The sequence below is a fragment of the Raphanus sativus genome, chromosome 3 (assembly GCF_000801105.2).
Source record: "Raphanus sativus cultivar WK10039 chromosome 3, ASM80110v3, whole genome shotgun sequence".
Classification (NCBI taxonomy): Eukaryota; Viridiplantae; Streptophyta; class Magnoliopsida; order Brassicales; family Brassicaceae; genus Raphanus; species Raphanus sativus.
In genome coordinates, this window is record NC_079513.1 from 18,974,778 (window position 1) to 18,988,078 (window position 13,301).

Here is a 13,301-nt window from a genome sequence, read left to right on the forward strand (position 1 = left end):
TGTTCTTTTGTTTTTATCATACCGAAAACTGAATTATCTAGTTTTTAAACTCAAGTTAACTGAAAAATTGGAATCAAACCGAGAACGAGTAGGACCTGGATATTAATCGGTTCTCAACTTTACTAACCAAACCAATCCGAAAACTGAAATAACCGAATCAAATTCTTAAATATCTGAATGTGTCTTTAGGACTGGAAAACCAAAAACTGGAATAAATTGAACCGAACCGACACCCAAAATATGTGGGCCTATTAAAAGGTATCAAGAATAAAAGAGAAAATTTTTAGATTTATTCTCTTTTCATTTTATTGTCCAATCTTATTTCATTTCTTTGTTATAGAACATTTCAGTCAAACTCTGTTTTCCAAAGTAAGCTGATTACACTTGTGTAATTTCATTCTCTCTTGTGCATATGAAACATTTTTTTCTTTCCAAGAAGAAGCAATAACTTCTAATAGAGAGGCCAACCTCATCCAAGAAGAAGCAATAACTTCTAATAGAGAGGCCAACCTCAAACCATCTCGCCTCTCAGATTATCTCTTCCTTGACTGTTCCTCTAGGGCTCGATGGTGCTTGACCAACTTGGTCCCGTACCCAAGAATCCACGTCATGCTTTCGTCCTGCCCTCCAGTTTTCTATGCTGAGAAAGCCTTCCACGAGCGCAACTCTGATCACAAACGCCACTGCTGTACCGAGGTGATGTCGTCCCCGAAGACGTGAACGCAGCTGTATCAAGATTAAGTGTACCATCCAATTTCTTGACTTGTTTAATACGGAGTTCAAGTGCGGTTTAAAACTACCAGCCATTAACTGTTGTTCCAGGAGGTGATCTTGCTATGAGCAGAGAGCTGTGTGTATGATCCCCAACTTCACAAGTGTTGTTAACTTGCTGAGGTCTTCTCAAGAATTGATCACAAGTCCTATCTAGCTTTCGTTCACTGGTAAGGAGAATTCTCTGAGGCTCGTATCTTGCAGCTTTGGAGAAGGAATATGAGGAGGTTGGTGCTGAAGGTGGGGATGAGGATGACAAAGGTCGAGGTGAGGGGTACTAAGAAGAAGAATTATATTATTATCCTTTGTGTTTGCGTGATTGGACTTAGAACACTCTTGCGAGTCTTTAGATTGGTATCTCATAACTATATAATATGTCCGTTGTTATTTGAATTCTATTAGTCGATTTATGATTTTTAAAATAAAGATGCTATTAATTTCAGCTGAAAGTATTAAAAGAAATATAGAAATTATCCTATTAACTTCATCTGAAATATAAAGATGCTATTTAGTTCATCTGAAAGTATTAAAAGAAATATAGAAATCATCCTAACATCAGTAAGAGAAACTTACACATATTTTTGTTGTTGCTGACATTAACTTGTAAAAAACATCACATAAAGTTCAAAGTTTAGATTTCTTCTCATGCACGTCGAAACTCACGGTATGTAGTGACGACAACTAAGACGACAAATGAAGCCAGACCTACGTAAAAAGTAATGGGTGATATATTATCACCACGAAGACCATAGCGAAACCCGATATAATAGATGATGCCTCAAACACCCGCACAGTGAAAGGTGAGAAGGAACCTGAGGCCAAAAGGTAGAAACCGGCGTAGGCAAAGGAACAGAAAATGAAAGGGTCAACCTTGTGAAACCCTTCAATTAAAGCTAGGACCATCTCAAGATAATCTTGAAATCTAAGGTTGGCACCGCACTTCTTCTGTTCATCAATCATAAACCTAATCGGTAAATAAGCCAAAGCAGCTGCCGTTAGAAAGAAAATCATCTCATTGCATGTTTTGACGTAGGCCGACCACCTGAAAATACAAAGTAAAAACAGCTCGTATTATATAGTACAAATCTCAAATCATAAAAATAAACTATAGATAATAAATACCAACACTAAATCAAACTTCTAAAAAGGACTAAAAAGGATCGCAGTGCTTGTTTTCATGTACTCTACTTATTTCTATTTAACTTGTTTTTGGAAATTTTATCTTAATTATCATTAAAAAGAATAAATGTCTAAAAACGAGCAGTGCTAAACAAAAAAAAACAATAATAAGTATGAAAACATCCAAACAAAAAAAAAAGCTAAGTAGAAAACAATGTTCAAAAAAAAATAGATGGAGTCTCACCGTGTTACGTGCGCTGGCAATGGCATATTCACCATAGGAACTCTCGAATCTTGCTCAGTTATGTTTTCGATTTCCCCGTTCTTGGAAGTGGCTTGCGACACTGAACTGAGTAAAGGTGCCTCTAGGGAGTGTCTGCAAGAATAGTGAATATATCGATCAAGAAACAAGAACTATTTGTTTTATACCCAAGCCCAAACATACATCAAGTTCCAGACTTTCTTGCGAATCAAGAAATGTACACTAGGCCCTAACACAGAAGATGAAGATGTAAAAGATGTAAGAATTCAATACCTAGAAGGAGAAGATGCAACGTTGATGGACGGGCAAGCTTCCACGGCGGAGGGTTTCGAAGGTGAATATGCGACGTTGATGGACGGCAGAGGTTTGTTGCGGCAAGCTTCCACGGCGGAGGGTTTATTCGAAGGTGAAGATGCAACGCTGATGGACGGGCAAGCTTCCACGGCGGAGGGTTTCGACGGTGAAGATGAAACGTTGATGGACGGGCAAGCTTCCACGGCGGAGGGTTGCGAATGTGAAGATGGAACGTTGATGGACGGCAAGGTTTTGGTTCGGCAAGCTTCCATGGCGGCGTGGATATTCCACTTACCTTCGAGGTATAAGAGTGCTTCTTCTGGGCAAACTCCAAGAGAATCACATATCTGAATCACATAATCATGATCCATCTTAAGTCAGCGAAGTGTATGGTCTTTCTGGTGGCGGACTTTCTTCGAGAATCTTTCAAAGAAGACGATGTGTATTTTTACTCAGTAACCAGCGTCCTTTTATTTTATAGTATTTCAATTCCAAAACGGTGTCGTGTCCCTTTTATGCGAAAGGTTAAAGAGTAAGTTAAACAGAGGCACACCGTTTTAACTTGTAACGAATATAACCGACTAAAAGGATCTCTGACTTTGAGTTTGAGCTACAAAAAGAAAAAAAAACTATATAATGATAATTCATTATACACACTTTTCATTCAATTAAAAATGTTGAGAAGAAAGAAATCCCAAAATATATATAGAAATTGATAAATTAAAAACTGATAAATCAGTGACCACATTTTCTTTTCTTTACTTTTTTTTCGTTTGAGTTCTTTAACCTATCACTTAGTGAAAATAAAACTATATTTTCATAAAATCACTGCAAATATACAAAAAAATATTATAATAAAACTCCAAACACTAGATACATGTATAGAAATTGATAAATGGGTTATGGCCTTATGGGTGCAAATATACAAACTTTTCAGTTTCCCCAATTTCCTCTCTTTTTCTTTTTGTATTCGAATTTTTAAACCTGTCGGCTTATAAGTTGCAACCAGACTCGCATCTTCTTCAAGCTTTTGCTCTTCAAGCTCTGAAAAGTCTCGCAAAAACACCGAGCAAAGGGGCAGTCTCATACGTACAAGCTTTGGTTTGAACGTAGCTATCCCTCCGGTCAACAAAATCATCTCAGTGATCCGGTCCTCCCACCAATGCCCCGACCAAAAGACTTGGATTAGGCTCAGACCGTACCAATAATGATACCCTTGAGTGCATCAGTGAACCCTTCGTAATCTTTATAAGAAGCGACCGTTGCCCCTCTATGAATATCATGAATCCTAGTCGGATATTTCAGACTGCATCGACTAGATAACTTGGTTTCATAGGATGTGATCCTAAATATAGTTATTTGGGATGCTGCAAACCCGAGCATCTCATCAGGGGTTACGGTTCCGTCATTACACTCAAGATCATAGTTAGATTTTGCTAGTTCCTGTTGAGAATAGACTATTGAGCATATATAATTATCCGCCTTCGATTTATATAGTGGTAAGACCTTCGAATTTTGCTTGTTCTTTTCTTCTTTTATCAACTGAAAAATTGAGGGAACAAACTATATAGAATTAATATTTTCTCCAAACGTGTGGCTCAAATAAAATCGAGAGAACTGCGAAGATGTTCTACGTTTGTTAATATGTGGTGAAGATACCACATTTTCTAGCAAAATCCAAAGTAATTTTGTTCAAAATTAACAATAAGTCCTAACATATATCATAAACTTTAAATCTTAGACCATAAACTTGAAAGTTACTAACATGTATGTTTTTGTCAAAACAAACAAAAAAAAATATCCTAATCAAATTGGGCTTTTAGTGGATTTTAAAATTCATTATAAAAATTATGACCCATTTAAACGGTCAAGTTTTCGATCCAGCATTAAGGGAAAGAAGTAAGCCTTCTATTTTTTCAAAATATTCGGGAACTCAAGCCAAGTCACCAGTGATCAGCTCATCACCGAGTCACTGCGCCACGCTACTGCGATAATTCCCTACAAACCCTATTGAAATGACCGATGACTTGATGGTCACCTCATCGGTGGCGAGTGAGCAGAGCTGATCAATCAGTTTTGATGTTACTATTTGCACAAGCCACATGGAATATTGGATCTATAGGTTACGTCTACTACAAGGATATCTGTTAAGAGTTAGTATAGTATCGTTTCAACGATGATAAGGGTATTCATAATTATCACTGATGATAAGGGTTTTCATTCGTAAAGGCTCCTTTTAGAGTGCAAATTCTAAAAGCTCTCTTGGCTCTTGGTTATGTAAAAAGATACTCAAGTACCGAAACATAGCTCACAGTTTAACTAAAGTGGAGGTTCACAGTGGATCCACTGTGTCGTTTTGGTATGATATATGGTCACCAATGGGGCGGCTCATTGACCTGACAGGGACCCGAGGTTGTGTTGACATGGGGATACACATTGATGATACAGTGGAGGTGGCGGTTCAGAAATATAGAACTCAAAGGCATCGAGTAAGTATTCTGCTTCAAATTGAAGAGGAGATTCTAAGAATAAGGACACAAGGTCTAACTCAAGATGCTGATGTTCGGCTGTGGAAGGGAACAAAGGATGTCTTTAAAGAGGTTTTTAGTTCCACTCAGACTTGGAACATCACACGAGAGATATCTCCCAAGGTGTTTTGGTTTCAGGGTGTTTGGTATTGGATATATATGTAAATATAGATAGTTATAGTCCTTCTTGTAATTACTTTAGACCTAGTACTCTCTCCTATTGTGTATAAGTATCATACATATCTCTTAATAAGAATTATTAGTTTCCATAATCTATATGGTATCAGAGCTTACGCTCCTAAACCTAGCAAAATTTTTCTTCTAAGCCGCCACCATGAGTTCTTCTTCAAACACCAACACCAATGAAGTAATCTCCATTAACAACAACAACAACACCCTTCTCCATATCAACATGTCGAATGTGACTAAGCTCACAAACACCAACTATCTCATGTGGAGCTTACAAGTTCGTGCTTTGTTGGATGGATATGCTCTTGGACATCATCTTGACAACTCCGGTGTCATTCCACCGCCCACACTCACCGCTGACAATGTTGTCTCTGAGAATCCAGACTTTGTACGCTGGAACCGTCAAGACAAGCTGATTTACAGCGCCCTCCTTGGTGCCATAACCACTCTGATCCAGCCCACCGTGTCACGCACGTCAACTGCTGCGCAGATCTGGGAGAAGCTTGCATCGATCTATGCTAAGCCTAGCCGTGGCCATATCAAGCAACTCAAAGATCAGCTCAAGCACTACAACAAAGGTAACAAATCCATTGATGAGTACCTTCAAGAAGTCATGACCAAGCTGGATCAACTTGCGATTCTCGGCAAGCCCTTTGACCATGAAGATCAAGTTGAAACGATTCTCGGGGGATTACCAGAAGAGTATAAGACTGTTGTTGATCAGATCGAAGGCAAAGATACTCCTCCGAGTATCACGGAGATCCATGAACGCTTGCTCAACCACGAGGCCAAACTCCTTGCAGTTCGTGATGCTCCCTCTGCTGTGATACCTACGTCGGCGAATGCAGTGCAGCACAGACAGCAGCACACCTATGCAAACAGTCGCAACAACAATGGCAAGAGAAACAACTACCATCCTCCCAGTGGCGATAACAACTATCAGCACCCTCAGCCTCACCCGCGCCCTGAGCAACGCCAGTTCAAACCCTATCTGGGTAAGTGTCAGCTCTGCAACACTCAAGGTCACAGTGCAAGACGCTGTCCTCAGTTCCAGCAGCAGCTTCAGCCTTCGGTAACAGCAAACCAACAGGCGAACCTCTTTAGGCCTTGGCAGCCACGAGCTAACCTTGCGGTCAATGCTCCATACACTGCAACGAATTGGCTTCTGGACTCTGGTGCTACACACCACATCACGTCTGACCTGAAAAACCTCTCACTCCATCAGCCATATCATGGTGGAGATGATGTTCTCATTGCAGATGGCTCTGGCTTACCGATATTACACACTGGTTCTTCTACTCTCTCAACTCCAACTCGCAACATGTCTTTGCAAAATATTTTATATGTTCCTAATATTGATAAGAACCTGATATCGGTATATCGACTCTGCAATACTAATGGTGTTTCGGTTGAATTTTTCCCTACCTCCTTTCAGGTGAAGGATCTCAGCACGGGGATCCCATTGCTCCAAGGAAAGACTAAAAATGAGCTCTATCAGTGGCCTATTCTTCACTCAAACCCTACGGCCCTGCTTACCTCATCAAACCCAAAAACATCTATCTCTTTGTGGCATTCTCGGCTCGGCCACCCTTCTTTTTCTATTTTAAACACTATTGTTTCTCAGTTTTCTCTTCCTACTACTGCTTGTTCTACAAAACATTTATCTTGTTCTGATTGTTTGATTAATAAGAGCCACAAATTGCCTTTCACAAACTCTTCTATTGTTTCCTATCGCCCACTTGAGTATATCTTCAGTGATGTTTGGTCATCTCCCATTACATCAATTGATAACTTCAAGTATTATGTTGTTTTCATCGATCACTACTCACGATATACTTGGCTTTATCCACTCAAAAATAAATCTCAAGTGAAAGATGTATTCATTGCATATAAGGCACTCGTTGAAAAGAAATTTCAGACTCCCATCGGAACTCTCTTTTCGGATAATGGTGGCGAGTATATTGCTTTGCGAGGCTTCCTGGCAGAACATGGCATTACACACCTGACGTCTCCTCCTCATACACCACAACATAATGGTGTCTCTGAAAGAAAATATCGTCACATCGTTGAGACTTGCCTTACCTTACTCTCCACGGCATCTATACCCAAAGAATATTGGACTTATGCATTCTTGCTGCTGTGTATTTAATCAACCGCCTACTCTCACCGACGACCTCTATGCAGTCACCATATCATATCTTGTTTGGAGAACATCCAAACTATGAGAAGCTAAGGGTGTTTGGCTGCTTGTGCTTTCCCTGGTTGAGGCCCTATAATGATCACAAGCTACAAGACAAATCGCAGAGGTGTGTCTTCTTAGGCTACTCTCCATCTCAAAGTGCCTACTTCTGTCTTGAACCAAATACACAGCGCCTCTATACCTCGAGACATGTTCACTTCGTGGAGTCTGAGTTCCCATTCACCTCCATGAAACAACAATCTCGACAAGAAACAGAGACCACCCCTGCATCTGCCTCCACAGCGCCAGTTACTGTGATACCTGATCGAGTTATGGGACCCTTGCGCGAGACCCTTCACCAGCCAACTCCGCCACAGCCAACTCCTCAGGTATTACCTTCTAACTCTGCAACTCAATCTCCTCTCCCTCCACTAGAGCCCACTGCTCCTTCTCAAAATGAATCACCACCTTTGATTCAGCCTACCCTTTCTTCCCATGAGCCCACTGCTCAAGTTCAAAATGAGTTGCAACCCACAACTCAGACCACAAACACAGAAAATACTTCCCATACCCGACCAGTCGTGTCTATACAATCTACTAAACCAGCAAATCAAGTTCAAGAACAACCACAAAATATCCACAAAATGAGAACTCGAGCCAAAAATAATATCTCAAAACTTGTTCAGAAACTTACTCTTTCAGATGCATGCAACACAGGAATCTCTCATGAACCAACAACCATCACTCAAGCCATGAAACAAGACGACTGGCGGGAAGCAGCAATCTCAGAGTTTGATGCTCACATCGTCAACCACACGTGGGATCTTGAACCGCCTAGCCCAGATCAAAATGTCATCGGCTGCAAGTGGCTCTTCACCACAAAATATTTCCCAAACGGTCAAAAGCGTTGTCGCAAAGGACGTTTAGTTGCCAAAGACTACACTCAAAGATATGGCGTGGACTACTCAGAGACATTCAGCCCTGTTATCAAGTCTACCACCATTCGGTTAGTGATTCAAGTGGCAGTTACAAAGTCGTGGCCTATCAAACAGTTGGACGTCAACAACGCTTTCTTTCAAGGTGATCTCACTGAAGTTGTGTATATGATGCAACCTCCTGGCTTTGTTGATAAAGATAAGCCCACACATGTCTGTCGTCTGCGGAAACCGATCTACGGACTCAAACAAGCGCCTTGCTCTTGGTATCTTTCACTGCGACAATACCTACTTGCGACAGGCTTCATCAACTCGACGGCTGATGCATCTCTGTTCGTTCTCCGATACGGACGCACGATCACCTATGTCCTAGTCTACGTAGATGACATCCTTGTCACAGGAAATGACATGACAGTTGTGGATCAGGTACTACAATCCTTTGCTGACAGGTTCTCAATCAAAGACCCCGTTGATCTCCACTACTTACTTGGTATAGAATCCATACGTACTCCGCAGGGTCTACACCTAATGCAGCAGAAATATGTCAACGACTTGCTCACCAAACAGAACATGAGTGACGCCAAACCAGTAACTACCCCATTACCTACCTCACCGAAACTATCACTGAATGGTGGCACCCCGCTTCTCGATGTTGCGCCATATCGTTCTCTGGTTGGGAGTCTCCAATACTTGGCATTTACTAGACCTGATATCTCCTACGCTGTGGCACGTCTCTCTCAGTTTATGCATAAACCAACTATGGAGCATTGGCAAGCGTAAAAGAGTTCTCCGATACCTCGCTGGAACTCGCAACCATGGAATCTTCTTCCACAAAAACACACCTCTTATCTTACATGCCTACTCTGATGCAGATTGGGCCGGTGACATGGATGATTACGTCTCTACCAATGCCTATATCATTTATCTTGGACGAAATCCTATATCCTGGTCATCCAAGAAACAACAAGGAGTCGCACGTTCTTCTACCGAGGCCGAGTACCGTGCAGTTGCAAATACAGCTTCTGAAGTTATCTGGCTCTGCTCTTTACTCTCTGAACTTCACATTGATCTCCTCACAGCTCCGGTAATCTACTGTGACAATGTTGGCGCCACTTATCTATGTGCGAACCCGGTGTTCCACTCTCGTATGAAACATATAGCACTGGATTACCACTTCACGAGGAACATGATACAAGCTGGTCAGCTGCATGTCTCTTATGTCTCTACACGAGACCAACTTGCAGATGCTCTGACTAAACCACTCCCGCGGAACCATTTTCAACAAGCTTGCAACAAGATTGGAGTGTACAGAGTCCCTCCATCTTGAGGGGGCATATTGGATATATATGTAAATATAGATAGTTATAGTCCTTCTTGTAATTACTTTAGACCTAGTACTCTCTCCTATTGTGTATAAGTATCGTACATATCTCTTAATAAGAATTATTAGTTTCCATAATCTATATTTGGTTCTCTGCTGCCACGCCAAAATACTCTGTCATGGTCTGGATTGCATTACATGATCGGTTAGCTACTGGTGACCGCATAAAAAGATGGAACCTGCATGTGGATTCAGTATGTCCTCTTTGTAATAGCTCAACTGAGATCAGAGATCATCTGTTCTTCAGTTGCCATTATTCTGCAGGAATTTGGAACAATCTAGTATGCAAACTAATGGGGTCAAGATACACAACAGATTGGAACAACATTATCTCCACCTTGGTTGACACGACGTGGAGCAGTTCTTCTCAGTTTCTGCTTCGATATGCTTTCCAAGCAACGGTACATATTCTGTGGAGAGAGAGGAACTGTAGGAAACATGGGGAGACTCCGCGGGATCAAGCTCTTCTCACGAGGTTCATCGACAAGTTGATTAGAAATCGTATTGATTCGCTTCGAGGTAGCAGGAATGGGAGATTCGACAACTACTTGCACAAATGGTTTACAAACCATTGATAAAGAAAACACAAAGGAAATAGCTTAGTTTTTCAGCTTTATAACAAATTCTTTAAAATAGAGTTGCATTCATTGTAAAAAAAAAAAATTGATTCGAACAAATTTAACAATGATTCAAAAAAAAAGGGTTTTCATAATTGACTAAAATAATAGAGACTTGAATCGAATTCGAATCGAATCCAATTTACATTTGTTACTTTTGTTCGACTTTTGATAAAGATACAAATTACCATCAGTTACATTACGTCAAGATTATTCAGCATGCATTAGCGCATCATTGTTTCAAGAATCAGGATTCATTTTGATAATTAATATATTCATGAATAAGCCTATCGAGAAGATACATATAGTGTGAAGCAGCTCAGGATTCTTAGTGGAATGGAAACTACTTTGTATAATGGCCCGTAATTCAAATTTATAATGATTTACACGCGACAACTATATTTGGTCCGGCGATGTTATAAAATATCATTTCGTATTTAAACTCTATAACCCACTTACTTCTGATGATTTAACGTGTAAACCAAGAAATAACATCTAATTTTGCATACGAATCCAAAGCCGGCTATAAATATATTCTCAATTAATAATATCATATATCCTTATTTACAAGTGTCCTTGTTTTTTGTTTTCTTTTACATGGAAATGTGTTGGTGATTCGCTCTTGCTTTTTGCACTTGCTTTTTGCAACTTAAAATCCACAATGTATATGTCACCAATGAAACGTCATTCAAGTTGTGGATACCATAGGTAGTGACTTTTGAACGGTTGAGCACGTGCCACAGTCTAGTTTTCAATATTAAACCAGCAAGAACTTCATTCGAGCTAAAAGCCTAAAACTGTTTAGTTTTGTTAATTCGTGTGGTTGTTATTTAAATCATTCGTTAGAATATTTTTAAATAAATATTCAGGAAGTTAGGTGTTAATTATTGATTACAATATATGCATGGTGAAATGGAAAGAAATCAAAGAAATACAGCACCAAAAGTCAAGATAACTTTTGATCCAAACTAATCTCAAATGAAACAATGCAGATCTAGAAATCAAATCAGTATAACAAATATAGATTAAACAACTGGTTCTGATAACCTTAGATGTATGTATATTATTTCGAAAGAAGATAAAAAAAAAACTGTATTATATATATATGTATTTATATTAGTTTTTATAAGATTTAAAACAATCATTTTAGGATGAAAAAAAAAGACAATCACTTTAGTTTTGAATAATTAAAACTGATTACTTTTATAACATTACCTTATCAGCTTTCCATTAAAATCCAGAATGTGCTTTATCCAAGAAAAGAAATGTAGAATCCACCGTGTAGTTTATACATTCGGCATTATACATCCTTTTTCAACTATTCATAGTTGTTGAAACTTAAAGGTGATTAATACGCAACTGCTGTAATCTTTATACTATTATATATATGCTGAATGTAAGTGATCAAGCTATTGCAACAATAAACACATAGAGAGAGACACACATGGGATTATTTCGGAGCATTAGTTTCCGGCGAAATACATCTCCGGCCGCCGTATCTAATAAACATAAGTCTAAAGAATCATCGGTTTCTTGGTGTGGGGAGAAGAGGCTCTTGAAAGAATCACAAATACAAGATAAAATACTCAAGACATACGTTATCTCACGGTTGGCTTCGCCGGCAAATGTTTTCCGGTGGGAAGCAAACCTCATCGGACCGGAGAACTGCCCGTTCGAAAATGGTGTCTTCGCCGTCTCTATTCACATCCCAACCAAATATCCATTCAAACCACCCAAGATCGTATTCAACACCAAGGTAGGAAAATCCCGGTTTAAGTAGTCTTCCGGTTATGTTTAATATCCGGTTTGATCTTGGTATAACCGGTTCAAAATTTTATATTTTATTTCAATTTACAGATATTTCATCCTAACATCAACAAGAAGGGAGAAATTAGTATCGATATATTGGGGTCGCAATGGTCACCAAGTTTGAGGATCGATTTGGTACTCTTATCCATATGTTTGGTTCTCTCTAACCCGGTCGAGCCATTTGTTCCTGGCAACCCAGCCGTGAAGGTGTACCTGCAAGACCGGAACGCTTACGAGAAGATTGCGAGAATGTGGACTCTGGAATATGCAAATGCTTGACGATTACTTTCATAAATTTTGTGTGTGTTTATGTGATGCGGTTAACCATAAGTTTGTCAATAATCTGTTTTTCTATGTTACTCACCTGTTTTGTTAACTTTACCTGCTTATATGTCAATGGAAATTAAAAAGAAAAAAAAAGAAAAAAAAAGAAAAGAAATTAAAGATTTAGCTATGAGCTTAAGTGAAATATGCTTGTGTGTTATAATTGTCATTGTCGTAAAAAGAAAGAAATAATTAAAAGGTAACAGACTAATAGTGCATATTGCAATATATGAATATGACAAATTCTGCAAACAACAACCATATATATACTCCAGAGCAGCGTATTACTTTGGCTTGGGTACTCGGTAGTCTTAATTGCTGCAAGAGCCATTGCAACCAAAAAATGCCTAAGATACAACGATCTTCGGGTCTTTAGACAACATCCCTCTTCGAATAAGTGAAAACAAAAATTGATCTAAATGTTGATATATCTGTAAGGTGGTTGTTGTTTATGAAAAAGTAGAATGTTGGTAACACCGGACTTTTTTATTTATTAAAAGATCGTGATTTGTCTTGGTTTAGAGCAATATTTATACTTTTTCTTTTTATTTTATACTTTTCTATAATTACGTAGTAGCTTGCTAAATGTAAAATGGACGTGTCTGAAGATAATATATACTTGCAACAAATAGAATATAGATGATCACGACTTGAAAAGCCATTGAAGCTTTACAATAATTGTTACAATTCCAACATATCCGCTAAACACCATTTATTATCTTAAAACTGGATATAAACATTCGACGAACGATATATTTTATAGATAAAAACATTGAAAATAACAGTGCCGCGCACCTCGGATCAAACTCACATCGTTCAATTGGCCTTTTGTGTCACACAAGTTACAGCCTTGCAGGAAACTTTGATTTACATCCAAGTGTATCTAAGTTATC

The 13,301-nt window shown here is 39.1% G+C and overlaps 2 protein-coding genes across 2 annotated transcripts; one reads left to right on the forward strand and one right to left on the reverse strand.

Moving 5' to 3' along the window:
- Positions 1 to 1,366: 1,366 nt before the first annotated feature.
- LOC130509156 (uncharacterized) lies at positions 1,367 to 2,907 on the reverse strand. Its single transcript, XM_057004828.1, has 3 exons — positions 2,426 to 2,907; positions 2,135 to 2,266; positions 1,367 to 1,813 (listed from the first exon to the last, which is right to left on the reverse strand). The coding sequence occupies exons 1-3, from the start codon at positions 2,815 to 2,817 to the stop codon at positions 1,477 to 1,479; spliced, it is 861 nt and encodes a 286-aa protein (XP_056860808.1). The 5' UTR covers positions 2,818 to 2,907; the 3' UTR covers positions 1,367 to 1,476.
- Positions 2,908 to 11,707: 8,800 nt separating this feature from the next.
- Positions 11,708 to 12,523, forward strand: LOC108843987 (SUMO-conjugating enzyme UBC9-like). Its single transcript, XM_018617166.2, has 2 exons — positions 11,708 to 12,031; positions 12,133 to 12,523. Exons 1-2 carry the CDS (start codon positions 11,720 to 11,722, stop codon positions 12,361 to 12,363), a joined length of 543 nt encoding a protein of 180 aa, XP_018472668.1. The 5' UTR covers positions 11,708 to 11,719; the 3' UTR covers positions 12,364 to 12,523.
- The last annotated feature ends 778 nt before the right edge of the window (positions 12,524 to 13,301 follow it).